Source organism: Triticum dicoccoides, chromosome 1B (assembly GCF_002162155.2).
Source record: "Triticum dicoccoides isolate Atlit2015 ecotype Zavitan chromosome 1B, WEW_v2.0, whole genome shotgun sequence".
Taxonomy (NCBI): domain Eukaryota; kingdom Viridiplantae; phylum Streptophyta; class Magnoliopsida; order Poales; family Poaceae; genus Triticum; species Triticum dicoccoides.
In genome coordinates, this window is record NC_041381.1 from 67,033,598 (window position 1) to 67,058,757 (window position 25,160).

At 43.7% G+C, this 25,160-nt stretch overlaps 1 protein-coding gene across 1 annotated transcript; it reads left to right on the plus strand.

Moving 5' to 3' along the window:
• The first annotated feature begins 22,103 nt into the window (after positions 1 to 22,103).
• On the plus strand, positions 22,104 to 23,944 carry LOC119301438. Its single transcript, XM_037578402.1, has 3 exons — positions 22,104 to 22,263; positions 22,597 to 22,806; positions 22,894 to 23,944. Exons 2-3 carry the CDS (start codon positions 22,759 to 22,761, stop codon positions 23,605 to 23,607), a joined length of 762 nt encoding a protein of 253 aa, XP_037434299.1. The 5' UTR covers positions 22,104 to 22,263; positions 22,597 to 22,758; the 3' UTR covers positions 23,608 to 23,944.
• The last annotated feature ends 1,216 nt before the right edge of the window (positions 23,945 to 25,160 follow it).

A 25,160-nucleotide genomic window follows, 5' to 3' on the forward strand; every position in this document is an offset into this window, starting at 1 on the left:
AGGGTGGTGATGTCAAGAAGGGCAATGCCACCCCTTCCAACAAAGCCGACGACTTTAACCCCTCATATGTGTTATGACGTGCTAGTGATGGACATGTTTATGCAAAATTTGTTGGTTCTCCTTATGAGTATATTGAATGGTCTATTTGGGTTCCCAAGACCCTTGTTGCTAACATCAAAGGACCCATTACTCAATGGGTACCTAAAACTAAGCATTGATTTCATGTAGGGGTTTGCTTCCGGTGGAGGATCATGGTTGCTCGATAGTGGAGCAACAAATCATATGACCGGAAGCAAGGAGTTGGTGGCGGACGTGCACAAGATTCCATCTATGCCCACCAACGTTGAGTGGGGTTATGCCTCGTCCTCTAAGGTATTGGGTCTTGGCAAGGTTTCATTTCTCATGATCTAACGATCGAGAAGGTCATGCTTGTCGAGTCCCTTGCATTTAATCTTCTTTCCGTTCGTCAACTTGCACTCATGGGTTTTGCCACCTTCTTTGATATTGATACCGTGGCCCTCTTGTGGAGCAAGACTCTTAAAGTAGCCTTTGTTGGGCATGTCGAGAATGGTCTCTATGTGATTAACTTTTTGGAGCGACCCACTAAGACCGTGACATGCCTAATGGATAAAGTTTATGTGGGATGGCTTTGGCATCGCCGTTTAGCCCACGTCAATATGAGATCTTTGCAAAGTCTTCTCAAGGGGGACCATGTCCGTGGACTAACAAAATTTAGTTTTGCCAAAGATCGTGCTTGCAGTGCTTGTATCGAAGGGAAGGTGCATGAGAAGGCTCAGCCTCCCACGACTATCATCTACTCGAAGAGACCCTTGGAGCTCCTTCACATGGACCTCTGGGCCTCCATCATTTGATAGTCTTGGGGGTAGAAATTATTGCTTGGTGATTGTGGATGATTACTCAAGATACACTTGGGTATATTTCTTCAAGAGAAAGAGTGAAACTCAACAAACCGTCATCGACTTTGCAAATGAAGCTCAACGCCAACATGATGCAAAGATCTTGACAATAAGAAGTGACAACGGCACCGAGTTCAAGAACTACACCTTGGATGAGTTTCTTAGTGATGAGGGGATCAAACATCAATATGCTGCACCATATACCCCCTCAACAAAATGGTGTCGCGGAGAGGAAGAACCGGACGTTGATGGATGCGGCAAGAACCATGATGGTGGAGTTCAAGTCTCCCTACAACTTTTGGGCTGAAGCCATCAACACAACATGTCATGCATCCAATCGGCTCTATCTCCGCAAAGGCTTGAACAAGACTCCTTATGAAATCCTCATCGGCAACAAGCCCAATCTCAAGTACTTCCGGGTGTTCGGGTGTAAGTGTTTCATTCTCAAGAAAGGTGTTCGTTTGTCTAAATTTGAGGCTAGAGCTTATGAGGGCATATTTGTTGGTTATGCTTCAAACTCTCATGCTTACCGTGTCCTCAACAAGTCCACCGGACTCATTGAGGAGATGTGTAATGTAGAGTTTGACAAGAATAACGGCTCCCAAGTGGAGCAAAGTGGTACTTGTGATGTAGGTGATGAAATTCCTCCCCAAGCCATAAGAAGAATGGGTATTGGTCATATCCTACCCATTGAGGAACCCCTTGTGGCCGAAGAACAAGGACAATGCTCCACTCAAGTGGAGCCATCACCAACCCAAGACCCACATGCTTCCGAAGAACATAGTGAAGGCCCTCAACCTCGAGAACAAGACCAAGGGAAAGATCAACCTCAAGATGGTGATGATTCACCAAATGATGCCCAAGGTCAAGTTCTCCCCCTCGAGCAAGTTCAAGATCTTGAACAAGCTTAAGACGGCGCTCAAGATAGTCAAGTTAATCCTCCTCCCTCCACATCCGAGGAGGAATTAGAGCGTCGTGCCGCGAAGGTCGCTTTCAAACTCACCACCAAAGGTCATCTCATGGAGAATGTGGTTGGAAGCCTAAGAAAGGGGGTAAGCACTCGTAGACAATTAGCAAACTATTGTGAACATCACGTGTTTGTCTCTTGTGTTGAACCCCAAAAGGTCTCTGAGGCGCTCGAAGATTCGGATTGGCTCAATGCCATGCATGAAGAACTCAACAACTTCGAGTACAACAAGGTGTGGAGATTGATGCCAAGGCCGTCAGGGAACTACAATGTCATTGGAACCAAGTGGATTTTTAAGAACAAGCAAGATACTCATGGGAACATCATTCGCAACAAGGCAAGATTGGTAGCACAAGGCTACTCCCAAGTCGAGGGTATTGACTACGGTGAAACCTTTGCTTCCGTTGCCCGCCTTGAATCCATTCGTTTGTTGATTTCTTATGCTTCCCATCACAACTTTAATTTACAACAAATGGATGTGAAAAGTGCTTTTTTAATGGTCCTACTAATGAGTTGGTCTATGTCAAGCAACCCCCTGGGTTCGAGGATCCCTACTTCTCGGATCATGTGTATCAACTCGATAAGGCACTCTATGGCCTTAAAAAAGCCACACGTGCATGGTATGACCACCTTACCGAGTTGTTACAAGATTGTGGATTTGAAGTTGGGCAAATCGATCCCACTCTTTTTACTAAGAAGGTCAAATGGGAGTTGTTCGTATGCCAACTATATGTTCATGATATTATCTTTGGTTCCGCTAACAAAGCTTTCAATGAGGAATTTGCCGCTCTCATGACCTCTAAGTTCAAGATGTCTTCGATGGGAGAGTTGAAGTTCTTCCATGGTTTCGATATCAAACAAAGAAGAGAAGGTACCTTCATCAACCAAGCCAAATACACTCAAGACATGCTAAAAAGATTCAAGCTAAGTGATGTCAAGCCGGCCTCTACTCCAATGCCTACCAAGTGCCAACTTGACATCGATCCCAATGGTAAAGCGGTGGATCAAAAGGTATATCGCTCCATGATTGGATCCTTGCTTTACCTTTGTGCATCTAGACCGGATATCATGTTGAATGTGGGAATTTGTGCACGGTTTCAAGCCACACCGAAGGAAAGCCACTATGTGGCGGTCAAGCGAATCTTTCGATATTTGGCTCATACCCCAAACTTTGGCTTGTGGTACCCATGAGGAGCAAACTTCAAGCTTGAAGGATTTATGGATTCCGATTGGGCGGGAGACAAAGTGGATAGGAAGTCCACTTCCGGAGGGTGCCAATTTCTTGGTTGCTCTTTGGTAAGTTGGTCTTCCAAGAAGCAAAGTTGTGTGTCTCTCTCGTTCACCGAAGCGTAATATGTGGCGGCCAGTAGTTGTTGTGCACAACTCCCATGGATGAGGCAAACTTTAAAGGAATACAGTGTCATTTGTGACAAAGTGCCTCTTTGGTGTGATAATGGAACTGCCATCAAGATTTCTCTCAACCCGGTGCAACACTTCAAGACGAAGCACATTGAGATTCGGTATCACTTCATCCGGGAACATATTAGGCGAGGGGAGATCGAGCTCAAGTATGTTAACACCCATGATAACCTTGCAGATATTTTCACGAAGCCCTTGGATGAAGCAAGATTTCGCGAGTTAAGGCATGAGCTAAATATCATTGATTCGAGCAATGTGACTTGAGCCCATGCACACCCCACCTCACTCAACTTGTTGTCTAGTTTAGGTGTAGGCATGGACATAGGGGGAGTGTTGTTCTCTCAATGAACTCTCCCTCCCCCCATTATGCATAAATCGATGAACTCTTTCACATTAGCCATTTTGATGGTGCTTGTGCTTCAAAGACGAGTGTTGGTCATGGGCCCAAGGATAATTCTTCGCGGTGCCATACCAATTGACTCAAACATAGGTGGCTCCGGCCACCGCCCTCTCTTTTGAGAGGTGGTGTCGCGTGGTTGTTTCTTGTTGTCGTTTACCTTTCTGCCTTTGTGTTGAGCGTGTTCTCGTGGTGTCTCTTGTGCCCGAAGTTTCCTTGCGAAGACCTCTTTTTCGTGTGTTTGAAACCTGCTTTTCTTAAGCTCACGGTACTACCGCAGCCTGCTACGATACTACCGCGCGTGGAGAGCACGGTACTACCGCCCCAGCATGGCAGTAATTTTTTACTGCCGCCTGGGAGAGCGGTACTACCTCTTTGGTGCGATACTTCAGCCCAAGCGGTACTACCGCGATGATGTGCAGTACTACCACGCTGTCGCAGACGCGTAGGGATAAGGACGGGCAGGGGGAGTTCTAACTCCCCCATACCCATTCGTCCATTTTCCCCACTTTGTTTCTCTCTCCCTCGCTCAAGAACGGGGCCGGAGTCCCTCGTCGGATCTCTGCCTCCAGCTGCTCTCCTACCGATTCCGTCCGGTGGGATTGTTCCCCACCACGTGCTCTTGCCATGGAACAAGGTCCTTCCCCAAATCCATCTCTCTTTTGGTTGTTTTCTTTGCCTCTAGGTTTTTGGGGAGATGCATGTGTTCTCGAGATTTTAGGCTAAATCTTTGCAAGAGTAGGATGTAGGAGAGTAGTATTGCGTAGGGATTGTACTTGATATGTTGTCCTGTGATAGAGTTGATCAACCGTAGTACTGACATGGTTTCACGGTTCTTCCCAGATTCAAAGTTTGGTTTGGATCTGACGCGGTGTGGTACTATCGTGCCACATGTGCGGTACTAGCGCTCGACCGGTACTACCGCCCGTCCGGTGTGGTACTACCGCACGAGCTGTGGCACTAGGGTCTTAGTACCGCTCCCAGCCCCGGTACTACCGTGACTTCACATGGTACTACCGCTACTAGGAGCGGTACTAAAATTTTCGTTCCGCAGCACCAGGCAGTACTACCGTTGTGCCCATTCTCTCTCATGGCAATTACCACGTATGCTTTCTTCGTGTTTGTTTTGCTTTGCCGTGGTCTTTGCATTGATCCTTCTTGCTTGTCGTGGGTGTTTTGCATTTTCTGTCTCAGGTGGTGGCTCTCGCCGTACCAATCCCAGTTGTGACACTGGCTCCAAGCGTCTGCGCAATCAAGGTGAAGCACCAGAGGGCTCCAATGCCCCCAAGCGTCATGTCAAGGCCACCGCTAGCAAGCACAAGGAACCCGCTAATGGCATGGACGAGATTCCTCCTTCTGAGTTCATCCGTCCCAGGCAGATCAACCCGTATGTGAATCCTCGTGCTATTGTCAGAGGCTGTGAATTGTTTTGGACCAAGCAGCAGACTCTCACTTATCTGGATGTCATCAAGAACAAGAAAAATATCTACGTGGTTGTCAAGTGGATAGACATGTATCACCTGAGGAAGGACAAGTTTCGTGAGTACTTTGGAGAAGTTTTGGATTTGGTGGAGCAGTTTGGTATTGAACATGTGATCTCTTTCCATCTTGACTACGACCCTGAGCTTATCTGTCAGTTCTTTGCCTTAGTCTTCTTTCACCCTGGGGAGGAGCGGAGGATGACCTGGATGACCAATGGCCGTCAGTTGACTACTACCTGGAAGGAGTTCATGGATCTGCTCCAGGTTCCTGATGACGGGCTCAACACACCCATGGGTGTTCGCCCCCATGCCAATCATGAGTCTGCTAACAAGGACAAGATTCAACCGTTCTATGTTGAGAAGATGCTTCCCAGTGGCAAGTCGGCGTGGGTGCTCAACTCCTTTCTGGATATCATGTATCGCATCTTCCGCAACTCTCTGTTCCCTCGCATTGCTGATAAGGACAAGGTTCATGCCTATATGGTGGATATGATGCTCCTGTGCGAGCAGGCACATGTGTCTCAGACTCAGCCACTTGATGTCTCACACATCATGTGGTGTGAGCTTCGGTTTGTGGTGTTCAACTGCAAGGTACCTATCTATGGACCCTACCTGTTTCTGTTGATCTCCAAGACTTGGGCGAAGCAGTACCCTGGTGATGAGTTCCTTGCTCCAGACTGGATTCGGCATGATCCCATCAGTCTCCGTGTCAAGCCCAACTGGGCCAACACTACTACTCATGCTGAGGCGTCTGCTGCTAGGAGGGCTATTGATGAGGATGAGGCTGGAGCAGAGGATGTTGCTGAGGACCGTGCTGCTAGGTCTTCCCATAGTTCCTCTGAGCCCTCCTGGGCCAAGAAGCTGAAGGACAAGATGAAGACTCTTTTCTGCATGCAAGCTAAGGGGCAGTACAAGACTCATGTGGCGTCCAAGGAGAGTCACCGCCGGGACAAGAAGCTCTTGAAGCTGTATGGAGAGGACATTTCTGGCGGTTCTGAGGATCACATCACTCCAGAGGCTGAGTGGATGGTGAAACAAGGCTACCAGTGGAATGATTCTGAGGAGGATGCCGAGGAGACCATTCCTGCCGCCGGGTCTGACGAGGAACGTTGGGATGATTTCTCTGCTTGAGCCACCCCTTGTGTGTAGGTGTCCTCTCTGCCTTTTTGGCGTCTCGATGCCAAAGCGGGAGAGAGTGTAGGGATTTGCGAGTCGTGTGTCGTGTTCAGTGTGTTTGTGTGTCTCGTTTGAACCTTGTTTCGGTTGTTTCGGTTGCTTTGGTTTGGTTTGAACTTCATATGGTGTAAGACATATGCACTCTACCTATCTTAGTGAGCTTGTGATATATTGTGCTACCTATGTTTATGCACTTGCTTAGATGTTAGTCTTACCATTGCAAAATCATGCCTTGTCTCTAAAATATAGGGGGAGTGTTGATCCTAGCTTGTGCGCTGTGCAGTCCAAAGCATCCATCTAGATTGCACACATCTAGGGGGAGCCCGTCTATATTTTAGAGAGGAGGGGTTTGCCTCTACTCATTATTATTTTCCCTTGTGCAAATCCCGTATTGTCATCAATCCACCAAAAAGGGGGAGATTGTAAGGGCATATTTATCCCTACGTGTTTTGGTGATTGATGACAATGCTTTTGCGGACTAATCGTGTGCCTTGAGTTTCTCAGATGCTTCATTGCTAGGCACAAGACGGTTTGGTGCCCCTCGAAGACTATTGAAGACGGCGTTTTTCTACATTTCTTTTTGTGGATTTGAGTCGTAGGAGAGCCGTACTATTAAGAGGGGGTCCGCGTCGGAAAGGTTCGGGTGGAATCATCACGTACACGTTTCCTTCCTTGTCTCCACCTTTCCCTTGCACCTTGGAGCATCCCCCATTTATCCTCTATGTGATTGTCTGGGCTGCTGTTGCTGAGCTTGCGGTAGTACTGCTCCCTGCAGCGGTAGTACCATAGGCACCTGCGGTAGTACCGTGCCTCTGCGCGGTAGTACCGTGGGAGCTCACGGTAGTACCGCTCCTCTGGAGTCATAGTACCGTGGCTCCCTGGCCAAGTACCACTGCTTCGTGGTAGTAGGCACGGATGTAATTTTTTACATCCGCGCCTGCACGGTAGTACCGCACGTCGTGCGCAGTAGTACCACGGAAGCCCACGGTAATACCGCTCATGCTGAGTCGTAGTACCTTGGCTCCCAGGCCAAGTGCCGCAGCTTCGCGGTAGTAGGGGCGGATGTAATTTTTTACATCCGCGCCCCATGGTAGTACCGTGCTTCGTTCGCGGTAGTACCGTGACGGATGTTTGCATCGTTTGTTTTCCAGCGGAAGTAGGCATGGATGTATTTTTGTTCATCCGCACCCTTCCCAGGCTAGGACTTTCCTGCCTCGCGGTAGTACTGCTAGAGGGAGCGGTAGTACCGCGCTTGCGGTAGTACTGATCTCAGTCAGGCATGTTATAGTCTCTGTAGCTGCCGCGGTAGTACCATGGTCCCTCACGGTAGTACCGCGTGGCCTTGCGGTAGTACCGCGTTTCTAGAGTGGTAGTACCGCGTGTTGCAGGCTGGATTAGTGGATAACGGTTGGATTTTGTCCACAACTATAAAAGGGGTGTCTCCTACCTCTAGTTGACTACCTCTTCCACCTCTAAGCTCCATTGTTGCTCCAAGCTCCATTTTCGTCCGATCTCTCTCCCTAGCCAATCAAACTTGTTGATTTTCTCGGGATTGGTTGAGGAGGCCCCAATCTACACTTCCACCAAGAGAAAATTGATTCCCCCCACTAATCCCTAGCGGATCTTGTTACTCTTGGGTGTTTGAGCACCCTAGACTGTTGAGGTCACCTCGAAGCCATAGTCCATTTTTGTGAAGCTTCGTGGTGTCGTTGGGAGCCTCCAATTAAATTGTGGAGATTGCCCCAACCTTGTTTGTAAAGGTTCGATCACCGCCTTCAAGGGCACCAATAGTGGAATCACGGCATCTCGCATTGTGTGATGGCGTGAGGAGATTACGGTGTCCCTAGTGGCTTCTTGGGAGCATTGTGCCTCCACACCGCTCTAACGGAGACGTAGTTGCTACCTCTTGAGCACTGCGTTGGATTTCCCCGAAGAGGAGAGGATGATGCAGTAAAGTAGCATAAGTATTTCCCTCAGTTTTTGAGAACCAAGGTATCAATCCAGTAGGAGATCACGCACGAGTCCCTCGTACCTACACAAAAAGATAGCTACTCGCAATCAACACGATTAGGGGTTGTCAATCCGTTCACGGTCACTTACGAGGGTGAGATCTAATAGAGAAGATAAATAATATTTTTGGTATTTTTGATATAGAGATGCAAAGTAAAAGTAAAAGGCAAAGTAAAAACAAAGCAAGTAATAAAGTAATGGAGATTGATATGATGAGAATAGACCCGGGGCCATAGGTTTCGCTAGTGGCTTCTCTCAAGAGCATAAGTATTCTACGGTGGGTGAACAAATTACTGTTGAGAAATTGATAGAAAAGCGAATAATTATGAGATTATCTAGGTATGATCATGTATATAGGCATCACGTCCAAAACAAGTAGATCAAAACGATTCTGCATCTACTACTATTACTCCACTCATCCACCGCTATCCAGCATGCATCTAGAGTATTAAGTTAAAAACAGAGTAACGCCTTAAGCAAGATGACATGATGTAGAGGGATAAATTCATGCAATATGATAAAAACCCCATCTTGTTATCCTCGATGGCAACAATACAATACGTGCCTTGCAACCCTTTCTGTCACTGGGTAAGGACACTGCAAGATTGAACCCAAAGCTAAACACTTCTCCCGTTGCAAGAACTACCAATCTAGTTGGCCAAAAAAAACAGATAATTCAAAGAGACTTGCAAAGATAACTCAATCATATATAAAATAATTCAGAGAAGAATCAAATATTGTTCATAGATAAGATGGATCATAAACCCACAATTCATCGGTCTCAACAAACACACCGCAAAAAAGAAGATTACATCGAATAGATCTCCACAAGAGAGGTGGAGAACATTGTATTGAGATCCAAAAAGAGAGAAGAAGCCATCTAGCTACTAGCTATTGACCCGAAGGTCTGAAGTAAACTACTCACACTTCATCGGAGAGGCTATAGTGTTGATGTAGAAGCCCTCCGTGGTAGATCCCCTCTTCGGCGGAGCTCCGGAATAGGCCCCAAGATGGGATCTCGCGAATACAGAAAGTTGCGGCGGTGGAAATAGGTTTTTGGCTCCGTGTTTGATCTGACGGAGGTACGTAGGTATATATAGGAGGAAGGAGTACGTCGGTGGAGCAACAGGGGGCCCACGAGGCAGGGGGGCGCGCCCATGGGGGGGGAGCCCTCCACCCTCGTGACCTCCACGGCTGTTCCTTGGAGCAGGGTCCAAGTCTCCTGGATCACGTTCGGTGAGAAAATCACGTTCCCGAAGGTTTTATTCCGTTTGATATTCTGTTTCTTCAAAATACTGAAATCGGCAAAAAACAGCAATTCTGGGCTGGGCCTCTGGTTAATAGGTTAGTCCCAAAAATAATATGAAAGTGGAAAATAAAGCCCAGTATAGTCCAAAACAGTAGATAAAGTATCATGGAGCAATCAAAAATTATAGATACATTGGTGACGTATCAAGCATCCCCAAGCTTAATTCCTGCTCATCCTTGAGTAGGTAAATGACAAAAAAGAATTTTTGATGCGGAGTGATACTTTGGCATAATTTCAATGTAAATCTTCTTAATTGTGACATGAATATTCAGATCCGAAAGATTCAAGACAAAAGTTCATATTGACATAAAAGTAATAATACTTCAAGCATACAAATTAAAGCAATCATGTCTTCTCAAAATAGCATGGTTAAAGAAAGTTATCCCTACAAAATCATATAGTCTGGCTATGCTCTATCTTCATCACACAAAGTATTTAATCATGCACAACCCCGATGACGAGCCAAGCAATTGTTTCATGCTTTAGAAATCTCAAACTTTTTCAACTTTCACGCAATACATGAGTGTGAGCCATGGACATAGCACTATAGGTGGAATAGAATGGTGGTTGTGGAGAAGACAAAAAGGATAAGATAGTCTCACATCAACTAGGCGTATCAATGGGCTATGGAGATGCCCATCAATAGATATCAATGTGAGTGAGTAGGGATTGCCATGCAACGGATGCACTAGAGCTATAAGTATATGAAAGCTCAAAAAGAAACTAAGTGGGTGTGCATCCAACTTGCTTGCTCACGAAGACCTAGGGCACTTTTGAGGAAGCCCATCATTGCAATATACAAGCCAAGTTCTATAATGAAAAATTCCCACTAGTATATGAAAGTGACAACATATGAGACTCTCTATCATGAAGATCATGGGGCTACTTTGAAGCACAAGTGTGGAAAAAGGATAGTAGCATTGTCCCTTCTCTCTTTTTCTCTCATTTTTTTATTTGGCCTTTCCTTTTTTTTCTTTTTTTATGGCCACTCTTTTTTTATATTTGGGCTTCTTTGCCCTCTTTTATTTTTCATAAAGTCCGGAGTCTCATCCCGACTTATGGGGGAATCATAGTCTCCATCATCCTTTCCTCACTGGGACAATGATCTAATTATGATGATCATCACACTTTTATTTTTCTTACAACTTGATACTTAGAACAAAATATGACTCTATATGAATGCCTCCGGCGGTGTACCGGGATATGCAATGAATCATGAGCGACATGTATGAAAATTATGAAGGTGGCCTTGCCACAAATACAATGTCAACTACATGTTCATGCAAAAAGCAATATGACAAAAGTAATGCATGTCATATGAACGGAACGGTGGAGAGTTGCATGGCAATATATCTCGGAATGGCTATGGAAATGCCATGATAGGTAGGTATGGTGGCTGTTTTGAGGAAGGTATATGGTGGGTGTATGATACCGGCGAAAAGTGCGCGGTAATAGAGAGGCTAGCATGGTGGAATGGTGAGAGTGCGTATAATCCATGGACTCAACATTAATCAAAAGAACTCATGCACTTGTTGCAAAAATTTAGAAGTCATCAAAAACCAAAGCACTAAACGCATACTCCTAGGGGGATAGATTGGTAGGAAAAGACCATCGCTCGTCCCCGACTGCCACTCATAAGGAAGACAATCAATAAATAAAATTGTGCTCCGACTTCATCACAAAGAGGTTCACCATACGTGCATGCTACGGGAATCACAAACTTCAACACAAGCATTCTTTAAATTCATAATCACCCCAACTAGCATCGCTTTGATATTATCACCTCCATATCTCAAAACAATTATCAAGCATCAAACTTATCTTAGTATTCAACGCACTCAAAAGAAAGTTTCACAAATCTTGAATACCAAGTATAATATCTTTAAGCAAATTACCATGCTATTAACAACTCTCAAAATAATCTAAGTGAAGCATGAGAGATCAATAGTTTCTTTAAAACAAATCCACCACCATGCTCTAAAAGATCTAAGTGAAGCACTAGAGCAAAAATTATTATGCTCAAAAGATATAAGTGAAGCACTATGAGCAAAACTATCAAGCTCAAAAGATATAAGTGAAGCACTATGAGCAAAACTATCAAGCTCAAAAGATATAAGTGAAGCACATAGAGTATTATAGAAAATTCCAAATCATGTATGGATCTCTAAAAAGGTGTGTACAGCAAGGATGATTGTGGCAAACTAACAAGCAAAGACGCAAATAATACAAGACGCTCCAAGCAAAACACATGACATGTGGTGAATAAAAATATAGCTCCAAGTAAATTACCGATGGAAGTAGACGAAAGAGGGGATGCCTTCCGGGGCATCCCCAAGCTTTGACTTTTTGGTGTCCTTGGATTATCTTGGGTATGCCATGGGAATCCCCAAGCTTAGGCTCTTGCCACTCTTTGTTCCATAATCCATCAAAATAATTCACCCAAAACTTGAAAACTTCACAACACAAAACTCAATAGAAATCTCGTCAGCTCCGTTAGTGAAAGAAAACAAAAGACTACTTTAAGGTACTGTAATGAACTCATTCTTTATTTATATTGGTGTTAAACCTACTGTATTCCAACTTCCTTACGGTTTATAAACTAATTTATTAGCCATAGATGCATTGAAATAAGCAAACAACACACGAAAAACAGAATCTGTCAAAAACAGAACAGTCTGTAGCAATCTGTAACTAACGCAAACTTCTGGAACTCTAAAACTTCTACCAAAATAGGACGTACTGGAATTTGTTTATTGATCAGCATCAAAAAGAATCAATGCAAAATCTTGTTCCTGTGATTTATTGAATTTTTTTCTCGTGAGCGCAAAGTTTCTGTTTTTCAGCAGAATCAAATCAACTATCATCATAGCTTATTCTATAGGTTCTACTTGGCACAGACACTAAACAACAGATAAAAACACATCTAAACAGAAAGTAGAAACAAAATTTAACACTAAACAGGAACAAAAACAAAGAACATAAAGAAAATTGGGTTGCCTCCCAACAAGCGCTATCGTTTAACGCCCCTAGCTAGGCATTGATATTTCAATGATGCTCACAAGAAAGACAAGAATTGAAGCACAAAGAGAGCATCATAAAACACGTGATAAACACATCTAAGTCTAACATACTTCCTATGCATAGGAATTTTATAGGCAAACAAATTATCAAGGCAAGCAAAAACTAGCATATGCAAGGAGGCGGAAAGAAACAATAGCAATCTCAACATAACGAGAGATAATTTATTATCATGAAAATTTCTACGACCATATTTTCCTCTCTCATAATAATTACATGTGGGATCATAAGCAAATTCAACAAAATAGCTATCACATAAAATATTTTCAACACGATCCACATGCATGCAAAATTGACACTCTTCCGAAATAGTGGGATTAACATTAACTAAAGTCATGACCTCTCCAAGCCCACTTTTATCATAAATTTCATAAGACTGAATATTCTCCAAATATGTGGGATCTAGAGTTGACACTCTTTCAAACCCACTTTCAATATTATTGCAAACAATATTATCAATCTCATATTCATAATGGGGATTAAATAAATTTTCAAGATCATAAGAAGAATCACCCCAATCATGATCATTGCAACAAGTAGTAGACATAGCAAAACTAGCATCCCCAAGCTTAGGGTTTTGCATATTATTAGCACAATTGACATCAAGAGAATTTATAGTAAAATCATTTAAATCATGCTTTTCGTTGAGGGAGCTATCAAGCATGGGTGCAATAGCAACGATCTCATTTTTAACATAAGGAACTATAGCAAATTTGTCTTTATAAATATTGGCTTCATGGCCACAAGAATAGCAAGCATCATGTTCATCAAGGGATATTTCAATCAAATCATCGGAATCATCATTATCTATAGATTCATGCATATCATTATTTTCTTCCGAAGTAACGGTCATTCTTTCAATAAATTCATGGACATAGACATTATGAGCAAGGTTTTCATTGCAATATTTAAGTATGAAGGAATTTTCAGATTTGTTGAGAGTAAAATCATACTTTTCAATCAAAGAAGCAACTTCATGAGCACCCTTAAAAACGACAAATTCTTCAATTTGTTTGATATCATAGTAACTATAAACACCCTTTGCACAAGAAGATAAGATTTCATTATCATTGAACTCACATAGGTAGGGAAGGTGTTTTTTAGGGTTCTTAGAGCAACAAGTAAAATCACACATTTCACAAAGATTCCAAGCATAGCATAGCAAACTATCTATATGATACCGTAAGAGTCTCCCTTTTTCAGATAAACGATGAAGCACAAAATGAGCATGCTCATCTAAAGATTTCCCATCAACTAGGCTAGTTGGGGTTTCAGCACGAGCACATAAGGATCGAAGATGATCCAAGTAGAACACTTTAAGTGGATCCATATCAATAGATTTTTAGCAAGCAAAGATGCAAGCATAAAGAAGGCACAAGGAAACACAAAGATACATACGGGAAGAAGGCGAACAAAAAAGAGAGGGCGAATAAAATGACAAGGGTGAAGTGGGGGAGAGGAAAACGAGAGGCAAATGGCAAATAATGTAATGCGAGAGATATGGATTCTGATGGGTACTTGGTATGGTTGACTTTTGCGCGAACTCCCCGGCAACGGCGCCAGAAATTCTTCTTGCTACCTCTTGAGCACTGCGTTGGATTTCCCCGAAGAGGAGAGGATGATGTAGTAAAGTAGCGTAAGTATTTCCCTCATTTTTTGAGAACCAAGGTATCAATCCAGTAGGAGATCACGCACGAGTCCCTCATACCTACACAAAATGATAGCTACTCGCAACCAACGCGATTAGGGGTTGTCAATCCCTTCACGGTCACTTAGGAGAGTGAGATCTGATAGAGATGATAAATAATATTTTTTGGTATTTTTGATATAGAGATGCAAAGTAAATAGTAAAAGGCAAAGTAAAAACAAAGCAAGTAATAATGTAATGGAGATTGATATGATGAGAATAGACCCGGGGGCCATAGGTTTCACTAGTGGCTTCTCTCAAGAGCATAAGTATTCTATGGTGGGTGAACAAATTACTGTTGAGCAATTGATAGAAAAGCGAATAATTGTATGATCATGTATATAGGCATCACGTCCAAAACAAGTAGATCGAAACGATTCTGCATCTACTACTATTACTCCACTCATCGACCGCTATCCAGCATGCATCTAGAGTATTAAGTTAAAAATAGAGTAACACCTTAAGCAAGATGACATGATGTAGAGGGATAAATTCATGCAATATGATAAACCCATCTTGTTATCCTCGATGGCAACAATACAATACGTGCCTTGCAACCCTTTCTGTCACTGGGTAAGGACACCGCAATATTGAACCCAAAGCTAAACACTTCTCCCATTGCAAGAACTACCAATCTAGTTGGCCAAACCAAACGGATAATTCGAAGAGACTTGCAAAGATAACTCAATCCAAGATAAAAGAATTCAGAGAAGAATCAAATATTGTTCATAGATAAGCTGGATCATAAACCCACAATTCAACGGTCTCAACAAACACACCGTAAAAAAGAAGATTACATCGAATAGGTCTCCACAAGAGAGGGGGAGAACATTGTATTGAGATCCAAAAAGAGAGAAGAAGCCATCTAGCTACTAGCTATAGACCCGAAGGTCTGAAGTAAACTACTCACACTTCATCGGAGAGGCTATAGTGTTGATGTAGAAGCCCTCCGTGGTAGATTCCCTCTCCGGCGGAGCTCCGGAACAGGCCCCAAGATGGGATCTCGCGGATACAGAAATTTGCGGCGGTGGAATTAGGTTTTTGGCTCCGTGTTTGATCTGACGGAGGTACGTAGGTATATATCGGAGGAAGGAGTACGTCGGTGGAGCAACAGGGGGCCCACGAGGCAGGGGGCACGCCCATGGGGGGGGGCACCCTCCACCCTCGTGACCTCCACGGCTGTTCCTTGGAGCAGGGTCCAAGTCTCCTGGATCACGTTCGGTGAGAAAATCACGTTCCCGAAGGTTTTATTCCGTTTGGACTCCGTTTGATATTCTGTTTCTTCGAAATACTGAAATAGGCAAAAAAACAGCAATTCTAGGCTGGGCCTCCGGTTAATAGGTTAGTCCCAAAAATAATATGAAAGTGGAAAATAAAGAACAATATAGTCCAAAACAGTAGATAAAGTATCATGGAGCAATAAAAAATTATAGATACGTTGGAGACGTATCAGTACTTCCCCTCAAAAGGAAGGAACTTCGTTAACACATCCTCGTCTCCACCGGCTCCACTCTTGGTTATTTCGTGCCTTTACTTGTGCAAGCTTATTTGTGTTGTATCCCTTGCTTGCCTTTGTTCTAGTTGTTATTGCATCATATAGGTTGTTCACTTAGTTGCATATCTAGACAACCTACTTTGATGCTAAGTTTAAATTGGTAAAGAAAAGTCTAAAAAGTGTTAGTTTCCTATTCACCCCCCCCCCCTCTAGTCAACTATATTGATCCTTTCAACTACAAAGACCTTTGGTGATGATTTCTTCATGTATCTCGTGGATGATACTCCTACTTCTATTTCAGAAGCGTATGCCTCTCCAGAAGTTGACTACTGGAAGGATGCGGTCCGTAGCGAGATGGATTCCATCATGGCTAACGGGACATGGGAGATCACTGAGCGTCCCTATGGTTGCAAACCATTGGGATGTAAGTGGGTGTTCAAAAAGAAGCTTAGGCCCGATGGTACGATTGAAAAGTACAAGGCTAGGCTTGTGGCCAAGGGTTATGACCAGAAAGAAGAGGAAGATTTCTTTGATACTTATTCACCTATGGCTAGACTGACCACCATTCGAGTATTACTCTCGTTGGCGGCCTCGCACGGTCTTCTCGTCCACCAGATGGATGTTAAGACGACTTTTCTGAATGGAGATCTAAACGAGGAAATCTACATGCAACAGCCAGATGGCTTTGTGATAGATGGTCAGGAAAGAAAGGTGTGTAGGTTGCTGAAATCTTTATATGGCCTGAAGCAAGCACCTAAGCAATGGCATGATAAGTTTAATACAACTCTAACATCTGTTGGCTTCGTTGTTAATGAAGCCGACAAATGTGTATACTATCGCCATGGTGGGGGCGAAGGAGTCATACTGTGCTTGTATGTTGATGACATACTGATATCCGGAACCAACCTCAAAGTCATTGAGGAGGTTAAGTCGTTTCTGTCTCAGAACTTTGAGATGAAGGACCTTGGTGTGGTTGATGTTATCTTGAACATCAAGCTATTGAGAGATAATGAGGGTGGGATCACACTTCTGCAATCCCATTATGTTGAGAAGGTGTTGAGCCGTTTTGGATATTCGGACTGCAAACCATCTCAAACACCATATGATCCCAGTGTGTTGGTCCGAAAGTTCGAAGGCACAGCTAAGGATCAACTGAGATACTCTCAAATCATTAGTTCACTCATGTACCTAGCAAGTGCAACGAGGCCTGACATCACGTTTGCTGTGAGCAAACTGAGCCAGTTTGTTTCCAATCCGGGTGATATACATTGGCATGCTATTGAGAGAGTTATGCGCTATCTGAAAGGTACTATGAACTACGGAATTCACTATACCGGATACCCGTCGGTACTTGAAGGGTATAGTGATGCGAATTGGATCTCTGATGCTGATGAGATGAAGGCCACAACTGGGTATATGTTTACTCTTGGAGGTGGCGCTGTTTCCTGGAAGTCTTGCAAGCAAACGATCTTAACAAGATCGACAATGGAAGCAGAATTAATAGCATTAGACACATCTGGTGTCGAAGCAGGATGGCTTTGTGATCTTTTGATGGACTTGCCATTGGTTGATAAACTGGTTCCGGCTATCCTTATGAACTGTGACAGTCAGACTGTCATCACCAAGGTGAAGAGTTCAAAGGACAACATGAAGTCCAACAAACACATAAGAATGAGATTAAAAGATGTCAAAAAATTAAGAAACTCCGGAGTGATAGCGTTGGAGTATGTCCATACGGCTAAGAATCTGGCAGATCCCTTTACAAAAGGGCTATCACGTGTTGTGATAGATAGTGCATCGAGGGAGATGGGTATGAGACCCACATGAGTTGCCATGGTAGTAACCCAACCTATGTGATCGGAGATCTCGTGAAGTAGACCTGGGAAAACAAGCCAGTGGTGAACTGAGGAGAGTAACTTTACTAACCCACTCCGTTGGAGATGCAATACTCTCTGAAACTGTATGGAAGGATGACTACTGTCTTAATGTGTTCCAAGGCTTATATGTATGAGCAAGATGCTATCCTACAGAGCGATCTTTGGAGGAACACACCTATATGAGATTGGGGTGATCTCTAGCAAGCTCATGAACAGGCCAGGAGTGTGACTAATATGCTCCACCCGAGGGGTCATCCTTCGGCAGCCTCGTATCAGTGAGACTTGTAGTGAAACTTCTTGACGCCAAACTGACAATTCAAGGCATAGTCCATTGTTCAGTTGTGAAGGAGTGTAACTACTTGGTCTAGGTGGACCTCAACCTTAATCGGTCTCCACTGAGATGCTGGTATATCAAAACAGCGTTTGGAACAAAGGACAAAGTGGGCCCCTGAGATCTGGTGGGGAGTTGTTGAAATATGAGATGGGCCTAAAGCCCATATGACAATTTCAGATTTAATCTCTAAGGGCCCATGTAGGTGGCATGACAAAGGTGGTGGGAAGTTTAGTCCCACCATGCTAGTGGAAGGAGAGTTGGAGTGGTTTATAAGGGATTCTCTCCCTCATGCTATTGGAGCTTGAGAAGAAAACAAGCCCTCGCGCACTCCTCCTCCGCTCGCCTCGCCTCGTCACGATGCGACGCGGGTTGCGGGATTGAGCCGAGCCGAGCTCACTCCTATGCGCTTCTTTTTGCCGGTCAGGAACGGAGAGTCTTTGACAGGTAGGGCCACAATATGAGACGTCAGATCATGGGCTACCGACATGGACGTGGGTTCAGCCCACGTCTCTCCACGCGCGGCCGCACATATATATGTGGGGCGCTGCCAACCCTAGCCGCCGCGAAATAGAACGCATCTCCTCCTCCACGCCTACGTCGTTCCTTTGCTGCTGCTGCCGCCGGCGACTCCATCCCGTTCACCGCGTACACGGTTGACGGGAGAGCAGGCCTCCGAAACCCCGCCTCTCCGGATCCTGTACGGGAGAGGGGCGATTAGGTTTTTGGGTAGCGACTACGCGACTGCTCGCTTCTGTTCATCTACGTCCGCATCACCTTCGTCATCACCATGTCGACCGACGCCGACCGTGCCGCTGCTGAGAAGGCCGAGGCCAACAAGAAGGCCGCCGAGGATGCCGCGGCTGCTGCCACCGTTACCGCCGCCGCGTGGCCGATTGGAGGGTATACATCGCTGATCCCTCTCGTGTTTCTTTCTGTTGTAACAGTACTAGCGATATGCGTAGATGTTTCTACTAGGTGCGTAGTACATGCTCTGTTAGATCGTAATCAGTGTGTTATCAATGCTGTTCATGTCATGCTCATGATTTATTCATGGATTAATTTAATTGAAAAACTGCCTATTTTCTCATCAGTTATAACTATTAGACTTGTACCACTATTCGTATGTACAAACGAACAAGGAGCCCATCAATATCCATTATGAATTAAAACTACTATGTTCGCCTATGGGTTGGCAGGCGCAACCTTGCCCTCCACCATGATATGATACACATGTAACAACCCCACACAATTTCATTTCCTTTGTATTTTTCCTGTGCCTCGATGCAGTCGCCTCCGCTTCCGAGTTTCCTCTTTTTCCTTTTCGGTAATGCTAACTGGCGAAAGTTTACTAGGAAGAAACTCCCAGCGAACGCCCTCGCAGCCGTTTGATTGAGATCAAACGAGGACGATTTTCCAAAAGAAATGCCTTCTCTTGAAAGAAATTGCCTCCAACTATATATGGAAATCCAACTAAAACAACTATATATGGAAATCCAACTAAAAAAACTACAATATATGGAAATCGTCGGGCACTGCTAATAATGACACGCTACATGGACGGCCTCGATCAAGCCATCGATATCTGAAACGGAGACGGTGCCAACTCAAAAAAGAAATAAAAAAGAATCTGATACGGTGCCCCAAACAGCCGGTTGACTAAACTTCACCCAAGTCGCTCCCTCCCCTCTCGCACGCACCATGGCTCGACGCCGGCGACGGAATTCGCCCTTGGAGACGCCCTCCAGCGCAGGTGTGCCACGCCCCCACCGCACCCCCGTCTCTCTCTCTCTCTCTCTCTCTCTCTCTCTCTCTCTCTCTCTCTCTCTCTCTCTCTCTCTCTCTCTCGGAAGAAATCTGGAGAGATATACCATACCTCACCTCATATGAACACAAGTACACAACTGTGTGCAAAGTGGAGAGATACCTCACCTTCGGTCGGGGTGGCCGGCCGGCTGGGAGTTCTCTAGTTCCGTGTGCTTAACCTTGCTTGGTTTATCAGCAGGAGACATTAGGACGGCCATGCTGCTATACCAAGCACCCTCTGGCATCGCGGTTTTCTCGTTCGATGTGAGCTACCTCAACGGTATATCCAAGGTGCTTGTTCTGGTGCTCCTTGTTTTCCTTTTTGTCTCCTTATGATCTGTCAAGGACTCAAGATCATCTAATCGCTTTCTCTCTGTTTCTTCTACAGGCCTTCTGGAAATCCTTGCCATCCATTGTGAGTAAAGCTCCCATTTTCCTTTCTATTATCCTTTTCTATTTCCTTACGCTTCCCGTGTCGCCGATTCAAACAGAGTTATAATGCTTTACAAAATCCACTCCAATCTTCACCTGCCTTTGTTGTCAAAAATTTGTTGCAATGGGTGGGTGGAATATATATGAACAACAACTCATTACTCGTAGTTGTTATTTGTTATTGAACTGATTCAAAATCGAATCAATGGTCAGACATCTGCTAATAGATCCTCAAAAGTGCTGGTGATTGGCTGCCAGGCTACTAAATTATTCTGCCCCATTTCATGATTTTTTTAGGGGGGCTTTCATGATTTAGACACTTGTGTTATATTTTGTAATTTGACAAGCCTTTTAAATCCCTTATATGCTTATTCCTCAGAGTCTCGAAGTATTCATAAAGTCTAAGATGGTGCCCAGCCCCATTGACTCTGCTAATAAGTTTGTTGACAGTCTGCTGGCTGACAGTCTCATTGAGCTGTGTCTGTGTGGTTCTGAAAAGACATTATTCGTGGGAAGTGCTGAACATAAAAGAATAATTGAAGCGACACTGGTTAGTGTAGCTTCGTCAGCTTCCTTGTTGCTTCTTTCCGAGTGAACAGTATTTGACCACCATTTTCTTTCAGGGAATAACCTGTCTGTATGTTGATGTTCCGGACTGTGAGATACTGAGATGATAGTTTGCCATCTGAAGGATCACGTCCGTAATTTGCTTGGTTTCCCGGATGATGCATCGGCTATGCTGCTACAAGAAGCACCCTCTGGCATTGCAATTTTCTCTTTTGATGAGAGCTACCTCAACGGTCTAGCCAAGGTACTTTTTCATTCGTTGCTGATGCTCCTTGGTTTTCTTTATCTCTGTGATCTATGAAGAATTCAAGACCGTGCGATTGATTTCTCTTTTTTTTTTGTACAGGACTTCTGGACATGCTTGCCACCGCTTGTCAGTAACGCTCCCATTTTCTTTCTTACTAGTATTTTCTTCATACGTCCTTGCGCTTCTTTTTGCCAACTCGAACAGAGCAGCGCTTTGCAAAATTCACTGCAATGTTTCACCAGTCTTAATTTCAATTTTTGTTGCAATGAATGGGTGCAATAAAAACGTTAAACCATTACTCGGTCTGTGTTATTTTTGTTATTCAACTGATTCAAAATCGAATCAAGCTGGTGGGTTGGGAGTCTTTCCTCTTTCCCATGTTCCATTTTGGTGTCATGGTGCACTGTCTTCAATGTCCAGACATCTGCTGATAGATCCTTAAAAAATCAATTAGCACTGGTTGAAACCTAAGTGGGTATTGCTATGCACAAATTTCTACAAACTAGTCACATCTTTCTAGCTAGTGATGAATAAAACAAAGAATTAAGTAACACTATACTTTATGACTAATTCATAGCTACTAAATTACTCTTCCTCCTTTCATGGTTTAGACACTTGAATTATATTTGACAAGCTTTTTAAATCCCTTCTGTGCTTATTTCAGAGTCTGGTAGAATTCATGGCATATGAGAGGGTGCCCACCCCCATTGACCTTGATAATGAGGCTATTGACGATCGCCTGACTAAGAGGCTCATGAAGCTGTGTGGTTCTGAGAAGAAATTAGTTGTGGGAAGTGCTGCGCATAAAAGGATAATTGAAATGAAAGTGGTTAGTGTAACCTTGTATGCTCTCTTGTTGCTTCTGTCTGTTGAACAGTATTGATCACCGTTTGCTTTTTCAGGAAAAAATAACATGTCTGTATGTTGATATTCCGGATTGTGAGGTGATAATTTGCAGTCTGAAGAAGCCCATGGGCACTTTATTGCCTCATGAAGAAAAAGCAGACCCTATGAAAAATATAATATCGTTCTTACATCAACATGACTTTGATATCCCGGGTGGGAAGGTGAGCTTTACGGCCTGTCCTTCCTTATTTCTCTAATGCAACATTACTTTTTTTACTTGTCCCTTGTCAATGTTGGTACTACTTTCCTTTCTTTTCTTTTCAGCATCTATAGCAAGCTTGAATAGATTGCCCCTTGTTTTGCAATGCTAGTCCTTTCCAACTGATATAATGCTTGAATTGTGTGCTTATAATGCTTTATTGCCAATGATTGTGCCGTACTATTCATTGACATTTGAAAACCTCAATTTGTTGTATTCATCGATGTAACATCTCCTTGAATTGTTTGCCTCCATGTTTCTTTCATTGATGAAGCAAGTGCTCCATTTTATCCAGGTTGAGGAATCTTATTATGCACCGGCTCTTCGCTTGCATGAAGTCTAATTATGTGAAAGGAACTATTTGAAGTTTTTCCGCCTTCTTCTTAACAGTTTTCTGTCTAGATCCGGCATTGACGCTAAGTATTGGATTTTAATCCAATTTGCAACAGCTCTGAAGATGATCTGTCACCCTCGAGCTTCATATGAAGTCCACCACCCCGATGAGGTGAACCATAATATCGTTAATGTGTTTTGAGTATGCATATGCTCGGAGTTATCATTTTAGCAATGGACTGAAGTGTTTTTGTTTCAGATTTTCTTACATGACGTGTACTCAAAGATAGTGGATCATTCACCTCGATATAAAGGAAGCTTTTTAAAGATTGATGTCCTTTCTCTCTACAATGAGGTTTTAAGTCTCTGTTCACAGAGGAGTAGACATTTGTACAAATTGGATTCCTTGGTTAGGAAGGCTGCAAAGATGAAGGCTAAGTTAGAAAACCATCCTTCCGTCGAAGTGCCTAACGAGAGCAAGTCGAAAGCAGCTTCTGAGCAAACTGGAAAGCTTGAGGAAGGTAATTCTGTTTTGGGTTCAGTGATGGGAGAATTAGATGCAACAAGCACTTTGCTTAAAGATAAAGAATCTGAAGTTGTTACACGTCATGACAGCGTCAGACTCTTGGAAGATGATGCGACTACCAGGCTCATTGATGTGACAATTGATCCTGAAGAGAAAGAAGCACCAGACTTGACTCTGGTGATGAAAGAAGAAAATGAAAACGATGGGCTTCTGGCCAAGCTGAATCATCTCGAGGCTCTGGCACTGGAAGTTAGAAAAACTGGTGAGGAAGCCAACAAGGTCGTTCAATTGATTCACAAACTAGTAGATGTGCTGATGGAAAAAGTAAATGAAAATGGTGTCCTGCTGGAGAAGGTGAATCATCTCGAGGCTCAGCTACTGATAGCCAAAAAAGCTAGCGAGGAAGCGAAGGCAGAGACCCCTGTCAACTGGAGGATAAACCATTAGACGGGCACTCGGCTGTGGCGACTGGAATAGAAACTGAAATTGGAAATGTGGGTGGATGGCGGCGTCATTGGCGCTCATTAGGGTGGTCACTATCATCATCGCGGAGTCAATCTTCAAATTGGAAATGTTTTCCTTCGTTTCGTTCTTTTTTTTATAGAGGGAAGATCTGGCTTTAAAGAAGAAGAATTCCTGCACCTGTCCATGCAATACAAAAAGGGCGTCCCGTGGTAGTGTTGTTGAACCGCTAATAGCAAAATTCACTCCGTTACTTTAATTAGAACCCAATGCCTTCAGATAAGGGCTCAGATAGCTTATGTTTAAGCTTTCACCTGGATATATTTTGGTCATTCATGGACCCACTATTAGTAAGGCCAACAACCATACTCAATAATGAGATAGTGCTTCTCATGAACATGTACGCGAATCAGATTAGATCCGCAAAACACACCAGCAGCAGAGTATTAACTCCGATAAAAGTTGTCGTCTTATTAGACATTAACTCATATAATGAAACTTTGAACATCAAATGCTGGTTCGAGTTCTGGTAAGATGTCTCACAACAAGGTCGGCGGAAGGTCCAGATCAACGGTACAGAGATGGGTACGGTCTATTTGCTGCAACTCACTGTGGTGACCCTTTGCCTTTGCATGGGTTGAAAGGGACTCAAGACGTTTGTGTAGTGGTGGATGTAAAGCCTCATCTTGATCTGTTTGCTTAATAGTTGTAGTTGTTTCTTGCACTGCGTCAAGTCATACTTATTCATTATGGAGTACGTATGGGTTTAACCTATATGCCTAGATGGATGGATTAATATGTGCTAAAAATGAAGTCTTTGTCGAGCCCACCGTCCATGCTGACAGCTAAAACCGTTTCTATTTAATTGTGAACAAGAACACAAGAAACTTGTTAAAACCATTTCTATTCCTTGTGAAAAAGAATTTTTAAGGAGAAACTAAAAACCTAGCATGTTCTTATAACTAAGACCTTGAAGAACAAAACATTGCAAATATCTAACATATATTAGGTTTATTATTTGATCTCTAATAGTACTACAAGACCTAACATATGAAGTTCAACATGATAGAAACTTCATAACTAGATTTTGAGAAAAACCATTTGAAAATGAAAAATGTCCAGAATCAGTTTTTAAAATGTTTGAAGAATCAAATCTTTCAAAACAGAAACAAAAAAAAAAGGTAAAACATGGCTTTATTACCGAAAAAGGCTCGCGCCCCGCTTTACATATAAAGCACCGATCACCGTACAAACCAACCCAAACAACGTAATCCCACACCACACGCACACTCAAGGCAAGATACAAGGGTGCATAAGAGCAGCTAAACAACCCCATCCACTCCAAGCAAACTACATGTAGGAAAAGAGGGCACCACTTGGAGTCTCCGGAGACCTCAACCGCGCCAAACTGAGTACTCCAGTGTGGCGCCTTCAGGAAGGGCACGACACCAGAGTATCACCACCGCCTGATCAAGAGATCAGGGTTTCCCCCAGAGTAGCAGAAGAATGCAGAGGAACCACAACGACGACTTCGGGAA